At 45.5% G+C, this 24,266-nt stretch overlaps 1 protein-coding gene across 3 annotated transcripts in view; it reads right to left on the minus strand.

Moving 5' to 3' along the window:
- The window catches only part of LOC117414839 (plexin-B2-like), an 81,059-nt gene that overhangs the window by 28,610 nt on the left and 28,183 nt on the right, over positions 1 to 24,266 (minus strand). For all 3 annotated transcript variants that reach the window (XM_059027764.1, XM_059027763.1, XM_034922251.2), the window contains exons 2-12: positions 11,823 to 12,961; positions 11,219 to 11,401; positions 10,783 to 10,902; positions 10,106 to 10,206; positions 9,348 to 9,480; positions 3,667 to 3,826; positions 2,573 to 2,687; positions 2,348 to 2,459; positions 1,421 to 1,522; positions 968 to 1,063; positions 581 to 662 (exon numbers count right to left, since the gene is read on the minus strand). In XM_059027764.1, the coding sequence (XP_058883747.1) occupies positions 581 to 662; positions 968 to 1,063; positions 1,421 to 1,522; positions 2,348 to 2,459; positions 2,573 to 2,687; positions 3,667 to 3,826; positions 9,348 to 9,480; positions 10,106 to 10,206; positions 10,783 to 10,902; positions 11,219 to 11,401; positions 11,823 to 12,959 (2,341 nt within the window). In that variant the 5' untranslated portion in view covers positions 12,960 to 12,961. The remainder of the gene's footprint in view (positions 1 to 580; positions 663 to 967; positions 1,064 to 1,420; positions 1,523 to 2,347; positions 2,460 to 2,572; positions 2,688 to 3,666; positions 3,827 to 9,347; positions 9,481 to 10,105; positions 10,207 to 10,782; positions 10,903 to 11,218; positions 11,402 to 11,822; positions 12,962 to 24,266) is intronic.

The raw sequence follows: 24,266 nt of genomic DNA on the forward strand, positions 1-24,266 counted from the left end.
ATGCAGCTGTCATTAACACAGAGAGTATACTCTGTGTGCTCTTTCAGAATTGTACGCGTGCACAGGACTGGATTTTCAAACGCTGCTCCTCACTTGCAAGGCTATTCATGGTTGTGCCCCTGCCTGTTTGCAGGACTTGCTTATTGCCTACACACTGGCCAGTGCATTGAGATTGGTAAATGATGACCTCTTAGTAATTTCAAGAACTATTAAAAACCTCCTGTTCGAGCTCTCTTCCAAATGTTATCCTGAATGCGGAGTCTGTCACTGAAATCTAACCTCAAAACACCTCTCTTTCATTTGCACTTTGGAGCTCTTTCGGCTTGCTGTGTATTTGTGTAAAGCACTGGGATGCTTGTACATGAAGGACGCTGTATAAATGAAACTGGTCTGGTAAATTGGTATACAGAGGTGTTAAAACTCCAGCTTTAAGGGCTCAAATGCAGCTTCAAACCTGGCAATTCACTGCAAAGGTTACTGCACCTTTAACTTCTGTACTTGCTTTACAATGAGATCAGTCTCCAATGATAACTTCAGGAGCAGCTACACACTGATCAATAAAAAAGAAAATGAGGCTCACCATTCAGATTGCTGTCTATCTTATTACTGCCTTCTTTCACATAGAACAGGAGATCCCTCATCTGCCCTTTATCGTAGGAGAACTGTGTGAAGGGACACAAAGAAGAGAGGGTTACTGTGACTCTGCACACAGGGATTGTGTTTAACTTGCACAACGTGTCTCTGAATACCAAACATGTAATTACTGCAACATTCCCCATAAGGGGGAGCCAGAGCATCACATCTAATTTAAATCACAGATCACAAGAAAGAGGGGTTGCAGCTCAAACCACCACTGAAATCTCTCTTTTAAAAGGGTGCGCTTTATATTTGCAACACTGAGCTGTTAAAACATTTCACAGGACACGCTGCAGGGAGCAGACACATGAGGAAGAACTGCACCACTCACCTCGTAACCCTGGAACTCGTAGGTTTGATCCTCTTTTAATACAATCTCCACCTCCGTTGAACCCATCAATTCAGTGCCCATCTTGAACGTTTTGCCCTGTGGGAGTAGGAACAGGACTTCGTTTTAGTGCCGGTGTGTGCGTGGCTCAATTATAAAAAGTTCATATTACTTTAGGAACATGTCATAAGCATTGTGCATCCCTTAACTCAATCTCTTTTACAGTATACAGTACTTCAGGAAAGATATTAAAACACATTATACTATATACTTCAATTGTTAAAGCTGTCTGGTTTGTTGCATTGTGTGTATTTATTTTTACGAGGCTGACAGTGTGATTTCTATCCCTGGTAGTGCAGGGTGACCGTTAAGGACTGTTGTGTGCCTCTCAGTGAAGGCTACGATACAGCTTACACACAAGTCAAAGAATGAAGTTAGAATTCCTGCTCCACTTGCCTTGAAGAAATCCAGATTCCTCCCAGTGAAGGTAATGCTGGTCCTCAAGCCCACCGAAATCAGAGGATGGGAGGGGCTTTCAAACCGAGGACAGCTCATTGGCTAAACAATTAGAAAACAATAAAACAAACACAATGTTATAATAAAGAACTGATAATCTCAGCATGCCAATTCAGTAAAGAAAACAGTGTGTGTGTGTGTGTGTGTGTGTGTGTGTGTGTGTGTGTGCATGCATGTGTGGGAGAGAGATTTAAAAAGTAGTGCTCGGACATTGCTGGATATGTAATCGAATGACAGAAAAGCATGTCCACATCTGCCAGAAATCACTCACTTTGCCAGAATTTTCATGACATATGGTATGTGGGAAAAAAGAGCTCCATCTGGGATTAACATATTTAAAAAAAGCTAAAGCAGAAGATCAATACAGCTGCTCTTGATGCCCTATTTAAAATAAAGCTAAAGTCTTTTGACAGCAAGAAGTAACCAGAGTCCAGATCAGGATGAACCTGCAACCCAAGCTGCCAAATAATGACTGTTCTGAAGGTGACAGGTGCTGCTTCAGAGAGGGAGTCTGTTTCTGTCTGCGATACAGACGCAGGTACATCACTCCACCCTTCCTCGCACTTTCCAACACAGGCCCAACTTGCAAGGGAAATGCCCCCATTTGTAATTTTATTTTCAGAAATTTGAAAACAGTTTGTGTGACCTCTATGGAGTTCGAGAAGCTGCCCTAACTTTGAAAAATAGAAAAAATAGATACATGGATAGGACACTGAACATGGTCCAATTGTGCATGCAGTGACCGAAGGGGATATAGTGATCAGTGTGAACTAAAAGAAAAAAAATAGTAATAATCCACACTTTGTCAACCCCTTGCCAGAAGGACAAGCTAGACCACAAACTCCACACACGCCCTCTGACCCTTACCTGTGCGTGCTTTATGACGTACACGTCCTGAGTCTCTGCGTCATTTTTGCTGCACTTGTGATCCTTGATGTTCCACTGACAGCGCCACTCGCTGGTCACACACGAGGCGCACCTAGTGTTAAAAACACACAGGATCAGAACGCTGCCACAGTGCTACCACAGAAGACACGTCCCTGAACCACAAGACAGCCTCAGTCCGAGCCACGAGACAGACACAGTACTCACGGTGTGTTCGTGAGCATCTTTGCGGCCGCACTGCAGTCGTAGAAGCGGTACTGTCCGACGGCCAGCTCCACGTGGGAATCCTTATAGGTCAACTTTACCTCCACTGCAACGAAATCTGACACACAAACAGCATTCAGCACACATGTTTAACAACCGCTTGAGTTCTTCTGCAATCCCAGAATTAAACCTGTAACCCACGTGTCCTACAGCCAGCTCCTGTTTTTGTAACTAACTTGCCGAGATTCATTACAAAAACAAAGAGATACCTTCAACAATGAACATTCAGGCTCCTCACTAATATAGATATAGTTCAGGAGTTCTCTTTTCCTTAAAGAAGTCTCACTTTACCATTGGTCATTGATGAGAATTGGCAACCATGAAACGATACTGATTTATCTAAACCGAATTTAAAAGGCGTCCGATCATTTTTTTATCTGTAGGATGTAAAACAACAAGTGGATTCTGCTGTAAAGCACATAACATTGGGTTTAAGGATCCAAGAAGATCAGGGTGCACACAGAGCAGGGTGCATTGCAGAACAGGGTGCACACAGATCAGGGTGCACACAGAGCAGGGTGCATTGCAGAACAGGGTGCACACAGAGCAGGGTGTATTGCAGAACAGGGTGCACACAGAGCAGGGTGCATTGCAGAGCAGGGTGCACACAGAGCAGGGTGCACACAGAGCAGGGTGCATTGCAGAACAGGGTGCACACAGATCAGGGTGCATTGCAGAACAGGGTGCATTGCAGAGCAGGGTGCACACAGAGCAGGGTGCACTGCAGAACAGGGTGCACACAGACCAGGGTGCATTGCAGAGCAGGGTGCACACAGAGCAGGGTGCATTGCAGAGCAGGGTGCACTGCAGAGCAGGGTGCACCACAGAGCAGGGTGCATTGCAGAACAGGGTGCATTGCAGAACAGGGTGCACTGCAGAGCAGGGTGCATTGCAGAGCAGGGTGCACACAGAGCAGGGTGCATTGCAGAGCAGGGTGCACACAGAGCAGGGTGCATTGCAGAGCAGGGTGCACTGGAGTGCGGAGTACTGCAGAGCAGGGTGCACTGCTGAGCAGGGTGCATGGTTAGCAGGCTCACCTTGTGATTCAGGTGTTTGGGGGATACTGACGACCTCTGGAGGAGAGCAGGTTATAGACTTGCCCGGTTCAATCACAGCCTGACTCTTAGAGCCTCCGAAATCACACTCCAGCTGATCGCTCTCTGTAATGTCTGGGAAAGGCACCAAAGTCATACTGACCTGAAAATGGAAAAATGATTGCCTTAGTTATTTATCGTGGCTATCTAGAAAATGAAAAAAGCAATAGCTCAGATCAAAGCTAATTCAAACAGAGATCTTCCACAGCCCCCACCATGTCTGTAAATTCAAGATAAGAGTTGAATGTAATAACATAAGAAAGTTTACAAACGAGAGGAGGCCATTCGGCCCGTCTCGCTCGTTTGGTTGTTAGTAGCTTATTGATCCCAGAATCTCATCAAGCAGCTTCTTGAAGGATCCCAGGGTGGGGAATTGCATATCAGTTTGAGTCGTCTCAAAGCATGCAGTAAAATGGAGAAAATGTATTGTATCTGCGCCATTGGTAGGTTCGGTTTTACAGAACAGCAATTGAAATCGAAAACTTTTTAAAAAGTCACATGACCTCAATATTAGGTCTGAGGTCAATGTCAAAGTCTCGATGGATTGCAGTCACCCCCGCAATGGTTTCTGGGACACGAGGCTTTGACACAGCGATGGCGGCAGTTCTGTAAACTCACCGACACAAGTGTTCATTCTTCTCGCACAATACACAAGACTGAACTTGACAGAGAAAACAATTCAGAAGTCAGCGTTTTACGGACTTCTAGACTCAAGAGTGGGTGTGTCTTACATGGTGACATCACTACTTTTATTTTTCAGGACACACCCAAAAAGAGTCCAATCTGGGGCTCCATAGACAACAGCAGGCAGATCCCCTGCAGCCCTGTTTGTCAGCAGTGACATACCCACAGTGGTTGTGTCACGGGTGTGACTATTTATTTATCCACTATTTCACTGATGTATTTTTGTATTCACATTATTGTAACTGTGTGTGTTGGTATTACTAAGCACTATTCTGATTTGCGCAGGGTGTGTGTTGTATTGATTTGCACAGGGTGTGTGTTGTATTGATTTGCAGGGTGTGTGTTGTATTGATTTGCAGGGTGTGTGTTGTATTGATTTGCAGGGTGTGTGTTGTATTGATTTGCGCAGGGTGTGTGCTGTATTGATTTGCAGGGTGTGTGTTGTATTGATTTGCAGGGTGTGTGTTGTATTGATTTGCAGGGTGTGTGTTGTATTGATTTGCGCAGGGTGTGTGTTGTATTGATTTGCGCAGGGTGTGTGTTGTATTGATTTGCGCAGGGTGTGTGTTGTATTGATTTGCGCAGGGTGTGTTGTATTGATTTGCGCAGGGTGTGTTGTATTGATTTGCGCAGGGTGTGTGTTGTATTGATTTGCAGGGTGTGTGCTGTATTGATTTGCAGGGTGTGTGTTGTATTGATTTGCAGGGTGTGTGTTGTATTGATTTGCAGGGTGTGTGCTGTATTGATTTGCAGGGTGTGTGCTGTATTGATTTGCGCAGGGTGTGTGCTGTATTGATTTGCGCAGGGTGTGTGCTGTATTGATTTGCAGGGTGTGCGTTGTATTGATTTGCGCAGGGTGTGTGTTGTATTGATTTGCAGGGTGTGTGTTGTATTGATTTGCAGGGTGTGCGTTGTATTGATTTGCAGGGTGTGTGTTGTATTGATTTGCGCAGGGTGTGTGTGTTGTATTGATTTGCGCAGGGTGTGTGTTGTATTGATTTGCGCAGGGTGTGTGTTGTATTGATTTGCAGGGTGTGTGCTGTATTGATTTGCAGGGTGTGTGCTGTATTGATTTGCGCAGGGTGTGTGCTGTATTGATTTGCGCAGGGTGTGTGTTGTATTGATTTGCAGGGTGTGTGTTGTATTGATTTGCAGGGTGTGTGTTGTATTGATTTGCAGGGTGTGTGCTGTATTGATTTGCAGGGTGTGTGCTGTATTGATTTGCAGGGTGTGTGTTGTATTGATTTGCAGGGTGTGTGTTGTATTGATTTGCAGGGTGTGTGTTGTATTGATTTGCGCAGGGTGTGTGTTGTATTGATTTGCGCAGGGTGTGTGTTGTATTGATTTGCGCAGGGTGTGTGTTGTATTGATTTGCAGGGTGTGTGTTGTATTGATTTGCGCAGGGTGTGTGCTTTATTGATTTGCGCAGGGTGTGTGCTTTATTGATTTGCGCAGGGTGTGTGCTTTATTGATTTGCGCAGGGTGTGTGTTGTATTGATTTGCGCAGGGTGTGTGTTGTATTGATTTGCAGGGTGTGTGCTGTATTGATTTGCAGGGTGTGTGCTGTATTGATTTGCAGGGTGTGTGCTGTATTGATTTGCAGGGTGTGTGCTGTATTGATTTGCGCAGGGTGTGTGTTGTATTGATTTGCAGGGTGTGTGTTGTATTGATTTGCAGGGTGTGCGCTGTATTGATTTGCAGGGTGTGCGCTGTATTGATTTGCGCAGGGTGTGCGCTGTATTGATTTGCAGGGTGTGTGCTGTATTGATTTGCAGGGTGTGTGCTGTATTGATTTGCAGGGTGTGTGCTGTATTGATTTGCAGGGTGTGTGCTGTATTGATTTGCAGGGTGTGTGTTGTATTGATTTGCAGGGTGTGTGTTGTATTGATTTGCGCAGGGTGTGTGTTGTATTGATTTGTGCAGGGTGTGTGTTGTATTGATTTGCGCAGGGTGTGTGTTGTATTGATTTGCGCAGGGTGTGTGTTGTATTGATTTGCGCAGGGTGTGTGTTGTATTGATTTGCAGGGTGTGTGCTGTATTGATTTGCAGGGTGTGTGCTGTATTGATTTGCAGGGTGTGTGCTGTATTGATTTGCGCAGGGTGTGTGCTGTATTGATTTGCGCAGGGTGTGTGCTTTATTGATTTGCGCAGGGTGTGTGTTGTATTGATTTGCAGGGTGTGTGTTGTATTGATTTGCAGGGTGTGTGCTGTATTGATTTGCAGGGTGTGTGTTGTATTGATTTGCAGGGTGTGTGCTTTATTGATTTGCGCGGTGTGTGCTTTATTGATTTGCGCAGGGTGTGTGCTTTATTGATTTGCGCAGGGTGTGTGCTTTATTGATTTGCGCGGTGTGTGCTTTATTGATTTGCGCAGGGTGTGTGCTTTATTGATTTGCGCAGGGTGTGTGCTTTATTGATTTGCGCAGGGTGTGTGTTGTATTGATTTGCAGGGTGTGTGTTGTATTGATTTGCAGGGTGTGTGCTGTATTGATTTGCAGGGTGTGTGCTGTATTGATTTGCAGGGTGTGTGCTGTATTGATTTGCAGGGTGTGTGCTGTATTGATTTGCGCAGGGTGTGTGCTGTATTGATTTGCAGGGTGTGTGCTGTATTGATTTGCGCAGGGTGTGTGTTGTATTGATTTGCAGGTTTGTGTTGTATTGATTTGCAGGGTGTGTGCTGTATTGATTTGCGCAGGGTGTGCGCTGTATTGATTTGCAGGGTGTGCGTTGTATTGATTTGCAGGGTGTGTGCTGTATTGATTTGCGCAGGGTGTGCGCTGTATTGATTTGCAGGGTGTGCGTTGTATTGATTTGCAGGGTGTGTGTTGTATTGATTTGCGCAGGGTGTGTGCTTTATTGATTTGCGCAGGGTGTGTGCTTTATTGATTTGCGCAGGTTGTGTGTTGTATTGATTTGCAGGGTGTGTGTTGTATTGATTTGCAGGGTGTGTGTTGTATTGATTTGCAGGGTGTGTGCTGTATTGATTTGCAGGGTGTGTGCTGTATTGATTTGCAGGGTGTGTGCTGTATTGATTTGCAGGGTGTGTGCTGTATTGATTTGCGCAGGGTGTGTGTTGTATTGATTTGCAGGGTGTGTGTTGTATTGATTTGCAGGGTGTGTGTTGTATTGATTTGCGCAGGGTGTGTGTTGTATTGATTTGCGCAGGGTGTGCGCTGTATTGATTTGCAGGGTGTGCGTTGTATTGATTTGCGCAGGGTGTGTGTTGTATTGATTTGCGCAGGGTGTGTGTTGTATTGATTTGCAGGGTGTGTGTTGTATTGATTTGCAGGGTGTGTGTTGTATTGATTTGCAGGGTGTGTGTTGTATTGATTTGCAGGGTGTGTGCTGTATTGATTTGCAGGGTGTGTTGTATTGATTTGCGCAGGGTGTGTGTTGTATTGATTTGCGCAGGGTGTGTGTTGTATTGATTTGCAGGGTGTGTGTTGTATTGATTTGCAGGGTGTGTGTTGTATTGATTTGCAGGGTGTGTGTTGTATTGATTTGCAGGGTGTGTGTTGTATTGATTTGCAGGGTGTGTGTTGTATTGATTTGCAGGGTGTGTTGTATTGATTTGCAGGGTGTGTGTTGTATTGATTTGCAGGGTGTGTGTTGTATTGATTTGCAGGGTGTGTGTTGTATTGATTTGCAGGGTGTGTGTTGTATTGATTTGCGCAGGGTGTGTGTTGTATTGATTTGCAGGGTGTGTGTTGTATTGATTTGCAGGGTGTGTGTTGTATTGATTTGCAGGGTGTGTGTTGTATTGATTTGCAGGGTGTGTGCGGTATTGATTTGCGCAGGGTGTGTGTTGTATTGATTTGCACTTTACTATCACACAAGGAGGGCATGGACCTGTGCTTTTAAACTGGAAGAGCACTTCCTACTTTGCTGAAGTGACCGCTGGGGGATGGGACTCCATTTGTTTAATTAACAGGCATAGATTTTGAAAGGGCAAACTTGTAACACAGAAGGGAGTTCTGCAGGGACAGCGTTCCATGCTGCACCACACTGTATCCACGGAGGGGATCGGTTGCTGTGTGCTGAGGAGAGCTGTGTTATGTTACTGTTTGTGTTAAACAGGACATCTGCAATTACAGAACAACTTATAAATTAATTAAGCAGTACTGGGCAGCTGTGAAGGAGGGATGCTGGGAAATGAAGTCTTTCTTTTTCACGTTAATGCGCAAGTCCAGCTGTGAAAGGGAGGGATGCTGGGAAATGAAGTCTTTCTTTTTCAATTTAATGCACAGGCGCAGCTTTCCTTCAGTTCTGATGTCAAAAGGAAGCAACAGAACCGGAAGCCAGACTGGGAAGTTTTGTACGCTGGGAACTATTGTATCCGACACGGACCGGCTCGCGGAGGAAAGCCGAGGAGACAGCCGCGCCACCACTATCTGTTACACTGCTGGACAGACAGCTTCGAGGACGGGTTCCCAGAGGCTTCAAGTCCTTATATTTGAACTTGGAGCCCAGAGAAGATTACACCACTTTTATTGACTGGGAATAAAAACTGTGAGAACTACTTTGTTTTAATTCCCTCTTCTAGTTTGTTTCAGAGCTAGTTAGCAGTAGTTTTAGGCACTGGGTTTTATTTGTGTTTTAAAGGATAATATATAAACAGTGATATTTTACTCTTTTACTGATGGAGAGAAAACAATAGGCTTATTTGCAGTTTCTGCTTCATTTAAATTTTACTTCTCTGTGCTGCTACTCCATCGGTAATAAAACCATTACTGTGGCATTGCTTTGGTTAAATCTGAATGTAATAAACTGTTCTAATTAAATTCTGTCTTTTTGCATGGTGGGGTTTTGGTGTTGCTCCCCTGAAATTCAAAGCATCTGTGTGCTTAGTGATCGTACAGCACAACTATTTCTTAGGGCGTAATTCCCCAAGTGGCGTAGATCGATGACTACAATAGATACAATCACAAATACAATAGCCACCCTTGGCCATGACGGTTGCATGCGACTCATGTTCTCTGGAGAGTAGCTGGTGATCTGGACACACTCCTGGCTGAGGCTCCAGATCCAGTGGTTGTCCTCCATAGCCCTGGGGCAGGCTGACCTCCTGGTGCACCTGGGGGGAGGGGACAGGTTCTCGTTAGCTCATTCATTTGTGTTTTATCCATCAGCGGTGTGTCAATGCTTCTCAATGGCACAGTTAACACACTGAAACAGCACTGCAGCACCACGGAAACAGCAAGACCTGCAAGAGGCTGGTTTAACGCAAAGTTGTTTTTTGTAGGAAACAAACAGTCCAAAACATAGATCATGTATTTTTACTTGCACTGGAGATAATGACCGTGTGATCTCAACAGAACAGTTTGAAACATCGAGATCCTGAGATAATGACCGTGTGATCTCAACAGAACAGTCTGAAACATCGAGATCCTGAGATAATGATTGTGTGATCTCAACAGAACAGTCTGAAACATCGAGATCCTGAGATAATGATTGTGTGATCTCAACAGAACAGTCTGAAACATCGAGATCCTGAGATAATGATTGTGTGATCTCAACAGAACAGTCTGAAACATTGAGATCCTGAGATAATGATTATGTGATCTCAACAGAACAGTTTGAAATGTTAAGCCCTGCAGAGCATGCACTCTGCTCAAGCGGCTCCCCTTTGACTTACATCAGCAAGGGGACAGGGATTCTGTGACACGCACATTAAGAAGGCTGAAGGGTACAGTACTTACTTTCCATCAGCCACACACCAGCCACAGTACGGGTCTCTCGCTGCCACACAGGACTGGCAGCTACTTCTCCAGTGGCACTCCTGCACCGGGACACGAGTTACCTGCACCACAATTTACAGCACAGTCAAAACAGATGACCGACAGAACAACAGAGTGATCACTTAGGCAGTTTTTTACATCTGTGATTTCTGGAATGAACGGGTTGACATGAAAATGCATGCAGTACAGACATTGCATTATTTAAAGCTTACATTGCCTCGACTTACTTTCAGGGGAAGGTATTTCACAAGAATGCTACTTCAGCTACAGGTTCTGCACCAAGCGAAGTGCAAACAGGAACTGCATCAGCCGACCGTGACACAGCCGACCCCCGACCCCAACTTCAAAATGTATTACCCTGACCCACTGACCCCAGAGAACAGAACACAGCATCTTACCTCCTTCAAAATGTATTACCCTGACCCACTGACCCCAGGGAACAGAACACCGCCTCTTACCTCCTTCAAAATGTATTACCCTGACCCACTAACCCCAGTGAACAGAACACAGCCTCTTACGTCATTCAAAATGTATTACCCTGACCCACTGACCCCAGAGAACAGAACACAGCATCTTACCTCCTTCAAAATGTATTACCCTGACCCACTGACCCCAGAGAACAGAACACCGCCTCTTACCTCCTTTTCGGTCGTGATGTAAATGTGATCCTGATCTGCATCAAAAAATAGGTTTTTGTTCACCCTGGTGTTCCCCACTGTCTTCTTGTCATACTGTTCAGCCGAGCCACTGAGATGCACCTGAAACAGGTAAAGAAATACACTGTTACGCTGCCTCTGTGGCGCCTCCCGCAGGGTGAGGGGATGATACAGCCCTCTGCCCCACCTGGTCTCTCTAAGGACCTTGTAGACAAGAGAGAACCAAAAGAAGGACATCTGCTCAGAGTGAGATGAGAAGAGGGCACCTACCTTGTAGATCAGAGGGAGGTGAGAAGAGGACACCTACCTTGTAGATCAGAGGGAGGTGAGACGAGGACACCTACCTTGTAGATCAGAGGGAGGTGAGAAGAGGGCACCTACCTTGTAGATCAGAGGGAGGTGAGACGAGGACACCTACCTTGTAGATCCAGCCTCTGTCTGTTCCCAGGAAGGCGATGGTGTGCTCATTCTCCACTGCCACAGCCACTGCACTCAGGTGCTCCTCGTAGGTTATGACTGCCTCAGCCGAAATCCCAAAATCAGGCGTGCTCGCAAGGGGAGAGGGAAGAAAGTCTGCTCCACACGGATGGTCACCTGGTGTCTGATAACCGCAAAGTAAAAATAATTCTAGTACAGTCAACATCGCACGAGCAAAACAGGGAAAAAATAACTCATGTCCCAGAATAAATACAATCAAGAAACCACAGCCATGAATACATAGTTTTTTAAATAAATTACTACGTACCCTTGTAAAGTTATAAACAGAATTTGATGTTTTTAAAAATCTTTAACAAAAGAAAAATCTGTAAAAATGAAGTACAATCCTTGCGCTGGACAGTGACAGTGCAGTTTCAAATTAAGAGCTGGTAACTAAGGCTTTAAATCTGGAAGACAAGTCAGGTTTTTTAAAAAAAGGTCAATTAAAATGTTGTTTTTTTCTTAATTTATTTTATTAACTATAATAAAACATCACAAGGGCAAAGAAAAGGGTTTGCTAGATGAATATTTTAAAAAGCCAGTACCTTCAGATCACAGTTAGTTGGCCAGACCCCGTTTGAAATAGTAGAGTATGGTGTGTAGACAGCCTGCTTCTCACCAATGATCCCAAACCCATTGTAACAAGCATCCTGGATTTCTTTCAGTCTCTTGTTGATCTCCTTCAGAGAGTACATACAGAGGGCCGAGGCTTGGCTCTGATCAGTCTGACTATCTGTACCGAACACCACGAACAGCACCTTGTCCGCGGCCGTCACCCTCCCGTAATGCCCCGACGCATCCATACTCCTCGCCAGGCGCTCCCCAGGGAAGGCAATGAACGCTGCCTGCACCTTGCTGTACTGCTGCCCCCCGCCTTGGCTGCAGTTCAGCTGGAGCTCCATGTAGGAGTAGTAGTGGATGTCTGTCTGGCACACCCGGGAGATGAAGGTGTAATTCCCCATTTCGTTCTTGGCGTTTGTGCGGGAGAAGAGGAAGTAGGTAAAATTTTTATGCTGGAAGGCCAAGCGGAAGATGTGCCGGAACAGGTTGGTGTAAGCGCTGGCCTGCCAGACCGAGGACTCGTCATAGCTTTCGAATAAGTCCACCCCCTCGGACTCCTGAAGTAGCCGTGTTGTGATGAGCTTGGGGGTATCGAAGGAGCCGTACCCCTTCCCCACAAGAAATACACTTGTGTTCCTGCCGTGTCTCTGCACAACGGTCAACACTCCCACCACAGACACCTTGTCATCAGTGCTGACCACATAGGTCTTCTCTCCCTTGGAGTCACTGTAGTACTCCACCTTCGAGACATTCTCCAGGGACAGCAAGGAGCAGATTCCTCTGAAGAGGCTCCCGCACACCACCAGGGTGCCGTTGGCCCGATTCACCAGCAGCAGCTTGTTACTGTTGCTTGTCAGCTTGGTTACACACTCAATAAATTTGGGAGGGGTGCACGCCTGGTTATCTTGTTCGGGACCCGTTTTTCTGCTGTCCTGCTTTTGCAGCATGTTGTCTAACTGGTAGATGGTGTTGACAGCACCCACGTACACCCGGCCAGTCCCGGGATCCTGCACCACGTTGTTGATTTCGGTGTTACTGGAGAAGTGCCTGTATGAGTTTGACGCCAGGCTGCCAGAACAGAGACACTGCAGCAGACAGAGAGTCAGGGGCCAGGCTGCCATTTCTGAAACACACAAACAGAATCAAAATAAGGCATTGAAAAATTATATTCTAGTTAAAACAAAAACCCATGAAATCAGAGCAGATCGAACATGTCTTTCTAAAGTCCCACAAACCCCAAAACATTCAGTAAAAGAAGAACATTTATGTTACTACAACGTTATGACAAGACAACGCAAATACATTTATACATTTTGGTACGCATTCATGCTTACATTGTACTAAAAAGTTACAACATTTCACGTGATGGAGTACTGTACATCCAGCCTGTCTGCTATGTGCATTGATATCCTGTACATCCAGCCTGTCTCTGCTATGTGCATTGATATACTGTACATCCAGCCTGTCTCTGCTATGTGCATTGATATACTGTACATCCAGCCTGTCTCTGCTATGTGCATTGGTATACTGTACATCCAGCCTGTCTCTGCTATGTGCATTGATATACTGTACATCCAGCCTGTCTCTGCTATGTGCATTGATATACTGTACATCCAGCCTGTCTCTGCTATGTGCATTGATATACTGTGCATCCAGCCTGTCTCTGCTATGTGCATTGATATACTGTACATCCAGCCTGTCTCTGCTATGTGCATTGATATACTGTACATCCAGCCTGTCTCTGCTATGTGCATTGATATCCTGTACATCCAGCCTGTCTCTGCTATGTGCATTGATATACTGTGCATCCAGCCTGTCTCTGCTATGTGCATTGATATACTGTACATCCAGCCTGTCTCTGCTATGTGCATTGATATCCTGTACATCCAGCCTGTCTGCTATGTGCATTGATATCCTGTACATCCAGCCTGTCTCTGCTATGTGCATTGATATACTGTACATCCAGCCTGTCTCTGCTATGTGCATTGATATCCTGTACATCCAGCCTGTCTGCTATGTGCATTGATATACTGTGCATCCAGCCTGTCTCTGCTATGTGCATTGATATACTGTACATCCAGCCTGTCTCTGCTATGTGCATTGATATACTGTGCATCCAGCCTGTCTCTGCTATGTGCATTGATATACTGTACATCCAGCCTGTCTCTGCTATGTGCATTGATATACTGTACACCCAGCCTGTCTCTGCTATGTGCATTGATATACTGTACACCCAGCCTGTCTCTGCTATGTGCATTGATATACTGTACATCCAGCCTGTCTCTGCTATGTGCATTGATATACTGTGCATCCAGCCTGTCTCTGCTATGTGCATTGATATACTGTACATCCAGCCTGTCTCTGCTATGTGCAGTGCATTGATATACTGTACATCCAGCCTGTCTCTGCTATGTGCAGTGCATTGATATACTGTACATCCAGCCTGTCTCTGCTATGTGCATTGATATACTGTACATCCAGCCTGTCTCTGCTATGTGCATTGATATACTGTACATCCAGCCTGTCTCTGCTATGTGCATTGATATCCTGTACATCCAGCCTGTCTCTGCTATGTGCATTGATATACTGTACATCCAGCCTGTCTCTGCTATGTGCATTGATATACTGTGCATCCAGCCTATCTCTGCTATGTGCAGTGCATTGATATCCTGTACATCCAGCCTGTCTCTGCTATGTGCAGTGCATTGATATACTGTGCATCCAGCCTGTCTCTGCTATGTGCATTGATATACTGTACATCCAGCCTGTCTCTGCTATGTGCATTGATATACTGTACATCCAGCCTGTCTCTGCTATGTGCATTGATATACTGTGCATCCAGCCTGTCTCTGCTATGTGCAGTGCATTGATATACTGTACATCCAGCCTGTCTCTGCTATGTGCAGTGCATTGATATACTGTACATCCAGCCTGTCTCTGCTATGTGCATTGATATACTGTGCATCCAGCCTGTCTCTGCTATGTGCATTGATATACTGTACATCCAGCCTGTCTCTGCTATGTGCATTGATATACTGTACATCCAGCCTGTCTCTGCTATGTGCATTGATATACTGTGCATCCAGCCTGTCTCTGCTATGTGCAGTGCATTGATATACTGTACATCCAGCCTGTCTCTGCTATGTGCATTGATATACTGTACATCCAGCCTGTCTCTGCTATGTGCATTGATATACTGTACATCCAGCCTGTCTCTGCTATGTGCATTGATATACTGTACATCCAGCCTGTCTCTGCTATGTGCATTGATATCCTGTACATCCAGCCTGTCTCTGCTATGTGCATTGATATCCTGTACATCCAGCCTGTCTCTGCTATGTGCATTGATATACTGTGCATCCAGCCTGTCTCTGCTATGTGCATTGATATACTGTACATCCAGCCTGTCTCTGCTATGTGCAGTGCATTGATATCCTGTACATCCAGCCTGTCTCTGCTATGTGCAGTAATGACAGAGTTGAAGAAGGCTGCTTGGAATCTGTGGGAGGTTATTTCCTATCCTGTCCAGTGCAGTGTTGCCAAACAAAACTTCAGCAAGTTTCTAGCTCTGCTTGCAAAAGCTGCTTTGGTATCTGCAACATACGAAACAGGGCATCATGACATCAATACAAGACAACGTCCTGTACAGTATGTATCAATTTTGTTCTGAGGAGCTGTGGTGGACAGCTTCCTATTATAATTCTAATTAAACTTCTTTGCTTGGCTGAATCCCAGAGCTGATGAATACCCTGCAAAGCATTACATCTCAGCTAATGAAGCTTTTTAGATTTATTAAATCTCCACGTGCACAATACCAAACTAATTCCAGCACAGCAAATCCCACAATGGCACTTCTCATTTCATTTCATACAATCAAGGAGGTGCTTATCGCCTTAATAAAACCTATTTGTACAGTATCCAGTCTTTGGGGGAAAGCAATCCATAAATACCGGGAAGTATCTAAATGAAATGTTTTAGGGTTAGCAGGCAATAAATTACTACTATTATAAGAAATGGTTTATTGTTACTGAATAAACTGAGAATGAAAAGAAGAGACAGCTTTTAATTCTTATTCCAATCAATATTACATCTGAGTGCTACAGTCACATACAGTAACAGCAAATAAGCCAGCAGGTCACCAGTCACAACATACTGTATGTGGCAAAGAAAATGGTACAATGCTCATTATGACACTCCATAAAGAGAACCCAGCTGTGTAGAACATGTCAGAGACATGCTGACCCTATCAGAGTTTAAAAACAGTGTAGCTTTGAGCTGGACTGGAACTCCTAGTGGTGACGACAATCTGTCACACTGGGTCAGAGGTCACAGATACATTTAACCACCAAATATTTTATTATTACCAGACAATACCCGTAAGAATACTAGCCCTAGAGAATAAGAACATGTATCCCGAAAACTAAGATATCTAAGAAAAAAAAGGGTTTGAATTAAATTACATAACCACAATATGGCAGCCAGAAAGTGGACAAAGGTTAAAGTTCGCCCAAAGAGTTTCCAGAACACTGGGATATGAAGTCTGGATCACAAACGAAATACTGAGATATGAAGTCTGGACCTTAAATGCTTTATGGGATATCAGCAGTTAATAAAAAGGGCTGAGGTTTCAGGATTTAAAAGTTGCATTGATATCATTCTAGTTTCAATATAGAGCATGCGTATGTATGCACAAACACCCCCCCCCCCCCCATACAGACACAGATACAGTAGCTTGGGATAGCAGTTCCTTGGTATCCTACTCCAATTCCTGGGATTTCAGCAGCATTCCCTGCTGCCTCAGTCTTCTGTGGCTGGATGCCTTGCCTGCTCAGCGCCACTTCTCGGGATGAGAACAATACCAGCTCACATATGGTTTCCATTGGACAACATCCTAACCGCAGGAGGAAATTAGTGTGGTCTCCGATTAGAGCTGCACTGCAAAACACAGTGAGTCACGGATCCTGCTGCTGATCACACTGCAGACTGTAAACAAACAGCTTCACTCCCAGTGAGATCTACAAGCAACAGCACTACCAGAGTGTGAAATACATTCAATACAGCAGCACTACCAGGGTGTGAAATACATTCAATACAGCAGCACTACCAGGGTGTGAAATACATTCAATACAGCAGCACTACCAGAGTGTGAAATACATTCAATACAGCAGCACTACCAGGGTGTGAAATACATTCAAGCAACAGCACTGACTGCATTGCTAACGATGTCTTTCAGAGCCAGCAAGCTTACCATACTACTGTACATCAATGATGTCGTAGAGTACCCAGTCCTACTCTCACTGCAATATATTGTATTACATTATATTATTGGAAGTCACTAACTCAAATACTTTCTGGGATATGATGCTTTGTCACTGGTGATGGAAACTTTATAAAAACAACTGGCGTGCAAGAATAAGGAACCCTTTCATAACACCCACGATCAAAGCTAACAGAGCGACTCCCAGAATGCAGCCGTGTCCAGGACTAGAGCACTGAAGCTAACACAGCGACTCCCAGAATGCAGCCATGTCCAGGACTAGAGCACTGAAGCTAACACAGCGACTCCCAGAATGCAGCCGTGTCCAGGACTAGAGCACTGAAGCTAACAGAGCGACTCCCAGAATGCAGCCGTGTCCAGGACTAGAGCACTGAAGCTAACAGAGCGACTCCCAGAATGCAGCCGTGTCCAGGACTAGAGCACTGAAGCTAACAGAGCGACTCCCAGAATGCAGCCGTGTCCAGGACTAGAGCACTGAAGCTAACAGAGCGACTCCCAGAATGCAGCTGTGTCCAGGAGTCGAGCACTGAAGCTAACAGAGCGACTCCCAGAATGCAGCCGTGTCCAGGACTAGAGCACTGAAGCTAACAGAGCGACTCCCAGAATGCAGCCGTGTCCAGGACTAGAGCACTGAAGCTAACAGAGCGACTCCCAGAATGCAGCCGTGTCCAGGACTAGAGCACTGGCGAGTCCTGGTGTAACACTTCCCACCAGATACTGCTCTCTAAAGTGAGATCCATGTGCCTCCAAGATAATGAACTTGAAGACGGTCCGATTAGTTTTCAGAATCTCATCTGGAAGATTTCAGCATGATCTCATCTGGGCGGACCGGTTTCTGCAAATCAGCTTTTAAGGGCCTTCTGTTACACCCCTTTAGCTCTCTGACAGCCAGCTGGAGGACTGAGGGCCACTGTAGGAGTGCAGGGATGGGGCTCTGGAGCAGAGGAACCGGGCAAACGACTCGCCTGCCACTGATCAGCCATGCACAGAACAAACAAACAAACAAACAAACAAACAAACAAACAAACTGGTCTGCATTTACACACACACACAGGGATGGAAATAAGACGCCTATTGCATAGCAGTTCTACCCATTCCAGATTTTGCTATGAGCTTGATTAGCCACAGTGTATAGTTAACACACTATTGGTTGTTTTCTTAAACTCATAGTATAACCAGGAATGGATCAAGCTGCTGTGCAATATATTCCATGCAATGCACTGACCTCTAGTGGTTGAGATTGGTGCAGAGTAAAGTGACAGGGCAACACTCTTGAGGGCAGTACAGACATGACCAGAGGCAGATTGTAATTAGCTGCAATACTACTGTAGCCGGGTCACGGTACAGCAAGGGAGTGCAGTACCCCTGCAGCCTTCACAATGGAGTGGGGTTCACTCTACCTTATTGGAAGAGATTGTTACCCAGTTAAGAAAAGAGGTCAAGCTTTTTTTGTACTGAGCTAGTCACAGACGATTACACATCCAGCCCAGGTTCCCAGAACCCTTTACTGAGTGAACTGCATACACAAACAGTCCTCCAACAGAATGAAGCAGCCGTTTCCAGAACTAATGTGCACTTTCACGGTGAATTCCTGGTGCAACTGTAACCCTCTGGTTTTATTTCTCCCAGAATTACTGGAAGTGACTGGCTTAGGAGAGCAGCAGAGTGAAGAGGGGTGGGAGGGAAGCTTGGAGTTGAGCACACAGTTGGGATAAAGTCTGGGAAAGACCCCAGAGCCACTGGGAGACTCGTACCAGCTCTGATACAGAACAGCCAGCTGCCATCCCTGCACAGACAAACTTAACCTCCTACTGTATACTAGAATAGAATTCCTTAGAAACTGGCAGGATTTACTACATTACTACATACACACACACCCCCCCTCATTACATCATGGAATTGTGTTGTTCCAACAGAGTCCCGCGCCGTTCCAACAGAGTCCCGCGCCGTTCCAACAGAGTCCCGCGCCGTTCCAACAGAGTCCCGTGCCGTTCCAGTGGCGTCGTGTTTCCGAGGCTTGTCCACAGGTCTGCTGTGTTGGAGGAGGAGTCACACATGCTGGGGCGGAGAGCCTCAGTCACTTCTCAATTTGGGTTAATCTAAATGTTTGTGGCGTGCTTGATCCACGGAGTTACATTTTATAAAAGTAAACTGCTTGAAAATCTCTCTATTTGTTGTATTCCCCCCTCCCCATGAAAAGTAATGGCATTGCATGCATTGCATTCTGAATAAAGGAATACAACGTGAACATAAAAATAATGATTTTTTGTTTATTTTACAGACTAAACAAAATGAAAATATGACATACCAAACTGACACACTGGGTAAACAGTAAAATGTGAAAAGAGCTACATTTTTTAAGACAAACAAAACCGCACGCATGTTGGTCAATTCATCTGTTCTGAACACAAAGGTTTTGTCTACTTTGTTACACAACTGAGGCGCACGTGAGTCTATAATATTGCATTTTCATAGCTCCTTAACACAGACAACAAACAAACAAATACCACAATATTTTAGGATTTCAATATGTAAATGCACAGTGAAAACAAAAGCTACGACAATGCCATTGGAAGCTGTTTTATTGCCGAGTTATTGCTCACTAGTTTGGTAAAACTATCAGTTTTAATTTTCCTCCCACATCAAACAGCTTGATCCTGTAAACCTCATACAGAAACATGTTTAAAAACAGTGACTAATATTGCAGTAGGGTCAGCATACACACAGAGAAGCTGTCTGGAGCACAGCCAGTGTCCCGTCAGGTCAATCCTAAGACCTGGATCAGGTGTGTCTTATTAAACCCACAGTAAAACCTGAACTGGATCAAACTGCAATGCAACGGGAGCTATACTTCCATTCGGTTTTTGTTACATATACATATTTTAAAAACATCTGCAACATACCCCTCAGGTCTGCATCTCTACCCTCTCCTTCCCAGGGAAGGGTCTCTGCTACCCTGGCAGTAAGCAGGATCAGTGCCGGACTGAGACAGACTATCATTCTCTCCAACATGCAGGTGGGATGAGGAGGGTTTATCCAGGGATCAGATTAGGTTTGGCTCAGACCGTCATTACACAAATGGAATATTCACAACAGCAGGGATTAGTATTCCTCTCACGCTTGTCGCAGTGCAACGCTTTCAAAGCATTTGCTAGCTTAAGATATTTTGCGCCAGAACTGGAGAGCTCTAGAGTAAACAGAGCGCCAGAACCGGAGCGCTCTAGAGTATACAGAGCGCCAGAACCGGAGCGCTCTAGAGTAAACAGAGCGCCAGAACCGGAGAGCTCTAGAGTAAACAGAGCGCCAGAACCGGAGAGCTCTACAGTAAACACAGCGCCAGAACCGGAGAGCTCTACAGTAAACACAGCGCCAGAACCGGAGAGCTCTAGAGTAAACAGAGCGCCAGAACTGGAGAGCTCTACAGTAAACACAGCGCCAGAACCGGAGAGCTCTAGAGTAAACGGAGCACCAGAGAGATCTACAGTAAACAGGGTTTCAGAACCGGAGAGCTCTAGAGTAAACAGAGCGCCAGAGAGCTCTACAGTAAACAGGGTTTCAGAACCGGAGAGCTCTAGAGTAAACACAGCGCCAGAACCGGAGAGCTCTAGAGTAAACAGGGTTTCAGAACCGGAGAGCTCTAGAGTAAACACAGCGCCAGAACCGGAGAGCTCTAGAGTAAACACAGCGCCAGAACCGGAGAGCTCTAGAGTAAACAGGGTTTCAGAACCGGAGAGCTCTAGAGTAAACACAGCGCCAGAACCGGAGAGCTCTAGAGTAAACAGAGCGCCAGAACCGGAGAGCTCTAGTGTAAACAGAGCGCCAGAGAGCTCTACAGTAAACAGGGTTTCAGAACCGGAGAGCTCTAGAGTAAACAGAGCGCCAGAACCGGAGAGCTCTAGAGTAAACACAGCGCCAGAACCGGAGAGCTCTAGAGTAAACAGAGCGCCAGAACCGGAGAGCTCTAAAGTAAACAGAGCGCCAGAACCGGAGAGCTCTAGAGTAAACAGAGCGCCAGAACCGGAGAGCTCTAGAGTAAACAGGGTTTCAGAACCGGAGAGCTCTAGAGTAAACAGAGTGCCAGAACCGGAGAGCTCTAGAGTAAACAGGGTTTCAGAACAGGAGAGCTCTAGAGTAAACAGAGCGCCAGAGAGCTCTACAGTAAACAGGGTTTCAGAACTGGAGAGCTCTACAGTAAACACAGCGTCAGAACCGGAGAGCTCTAGAGTAAACAGAGCGCCAGAACCAGAGAGCTCTACAGTAAACAGGGTTTCAGAACAGGAGAGCTCTACAGTAAACAGAGCGCCAGAACCGGAGAGCTCTAGAGTAAACAGAGCGCCAGAACCGGAGAGCTCTACAGTAAATGTTCCCATGGGTCAGAGCACATCAGACGGACCCTCTTCTTTCTGACACTCAGCAGTATCGCCCCCTCCGGCTCAGGCAGCTGGATTAGAAGAATTTTCCACTTTGTAATGCCACACTCAGAGGGCTCCAGACGCGCATGCACTAGGAACAGATATTTTATATCTCGCACGCAGAGGGGCTGGCTTGTAGTGACTGAACTGGATTTCTGCTGCCTGTTAGGGAGTCCCATATCAAAGGAGAAACGCCTCCTCACAGGAGGAGGGTGACAGCGCTATGTTTTCACAAGGCGAGGTCATAAAGGTATAGGTGTGTCTCTATTGAAAAGGAAAGTGAAATTGCAGGTGAACTTAAAACACATGCTATATCATATTGTGTATCGTTTATATTGTGATACATGAGCAAAAGCACAACCAAGCTCATTGCAGTTCACCAAGTGGATCATGAATGAATAGTGTGTGTTTTATAGTTGGTATGAACACACACTCTGCCCTTGTCCCTGCCCCCAGTGTGAAGTGACCAGCCCTCTCTCTGCACTGCTGAGCTCATTAGCATACCACCCACAACAAGAGATCAGAATGGATACCACCTAGAGACTGCCTCCCTGCCTCCCTGCCTCGACAGACTCAACTGCCAGTGCCAACCTGCAATGGGAATTGTTGTAAACAAAGACGAAGCATCCCTGCTGGCTGAATCAGTGTGGAACGTCATTTCAGACTGAGTGGTTTGTAAACATGAGGCAGCATGCAAAAAATGAAGAGATCTGTATCACTGACATGCCCAGAGGATAAAACAATGTGGCAGTGCAGGGATTCAATTCTACTGGACACGGCTCCAGCTTTACTGAGAGAATCACAGAAGACAGCTGGAAGTCAAGTGGTGTGGTCACCATTACTGATGTGGCCAGAGGTTAAAACAGTGCCACTGTTGATTTTACTGGACACACCAGCAAAACTTAACGGAGAGATTCACACTCAAAAGCGTGCTATCTTTATAGTGCTGAAACATCAAAGGTCAGCGAGACGCGAGACGGACACATTCAGCTTGAGGCAGCTCCTTGAACAGGATTTATTACGCTGATTTGAGTTCAAGCCCTACACCACTTACTGCCCTTATTTTTCTTCCAAAAGGAAACTACTAATCAATTTCAGGGTGTTGACACACTCATTCACTTTGACTCAAGATCATCCTCTAGTTCACTTTGACTCTAGCATCCTCTAGAATCTTAGAGGTAAAAAAAAAAAATTGGGTAAAACTACTGCACATGCCAGTCATGGTGGTCGTGCAGAATTGTGGGTTAAAGATTATAAAGAGATTCTGGCCATCAGTAAATGTGCCCGAATCACTTTATATAATAAACTGGAGCATGCCTTGGTTTTAACCCTCGGTAAAGCCAGGATCTGCTCATCACAAGAGAGCAGAAGTGGGGTAAATGCCATACTGCTCAAATGAGGATTGTGTAAACTCAGCTTACCCGCGTTTACCGTCGACCACACTACTGCTTCGCTCCCCCGGGGAGCTGCATCGCCCCCAAGGACAGAGTGATCAGTGTCAGCAGCGCCCCTCCTTTCTCAGCCACTAAGCACACCTTTTGCTTGTTCATCCTCCGAGACAGACAGGGGGTTCAGACTCCAGTGCTGTCTTACCTTTAACCTGGTTTGCATGGTATTTTTGTTTATACTCTGTATGGCTGCTGTCTGCCTTTTTTTTTTTTTTCTTGGGTCAGTTACCAGCTTTTAAACAAATTTCTCAGGGGATTTCGTTCTTCCGCAAAATGATCGTGGATTTCATAGCGGTCTCAGAAGGAGGTCACGCAATACTTTCATCAAAAAAACAGAGGAATGAAAAAACACTGCTGAAAAAGACTAAAGCAGGAAAAGATCAGATTAACAGGAAGGGGAGCTGTCAAGACCCCCCCCCCCTCTGCTCCAGCTCAGAGAGAATAATGAGAGGAGTGCAGTTATTGCACTGCCCCTCTTTATTTACAGAGTCCTTTACAGTACTCACTGCCCTCCCCACCACAGCCCTGCTCTTAGGAGCAAACACAAGGGAAAAGAAAAGCCAAGCGATAAGCAGTCCTCACACAGGCCTGTTGGAAATGGGCAGTTTGAGTTAAACATGGATGAGCTGAGAACGCAGAGCCTCTGAGAAAACGCAGCTCTTTGTGCAGCGGGAAGGCGTGCCGCTGCCAGCACCAAGCTGCACTCCCAATGTGAACCAGATGTGCTCAGACTTGCTCAGGAATCCTGTCCTCCCGAGAGAGCAGTGGATTGTGGGATGTGTCCATGGAAACCACAGGGGCTGCAGGCTGATTTGGGACTTTAAAAGTTGGGCCTGAAAGCGACGTTTTAAAAAAAGAAACAAGGTATATTGTATTCATGTGAACATGGCCACTGTATGAATCATTAATAAAAAAGGTTAAGATTTTGAAAACCATCCAGCAGTGCATGCAAGTCTCTTCAGTTTATGTCTGTCTGCAGAAAAAAAAATTATAAATAAATACCAAAAAACGTTCAGTTAATGTATTAATGTTTTGGGGAAGATGAGATTTTAAAACAGCCTGGAGATGCATTGAATTGAATTGACCCCCATCCTTGCACTATGGATGACATCGAATCAAGTGGACTAATGTTTTGGCTAAGGCTTTCATCAGTGTGCACAAGATTTACCTCCTGGTTTTTACAACGTGTGGGAGTTATGGACGGGTAAATACTTCAGTCTGTGCTTCTTGTTATTTTGCATCTCTGTGTGCCGTGGAACCTGGGAGGCAGAGAGAAGCTGAAGGAGTCAA

The sequence above is a fragment of the Acipenser ruthenus genome, chromosome 7, assembly GCF_902713425.1.
Source record: "Acipenser ruthenus chromosome 7, fAciRut3.2 maternal haplotype, whole genome shotgun sequence".
Lineage (NCBI taxonomy): Eukaryota > Metazoa > Chordata > Actinopteri > Acipenseriformes > Acipenseridae > Acipenser > Acipenser ruthenus.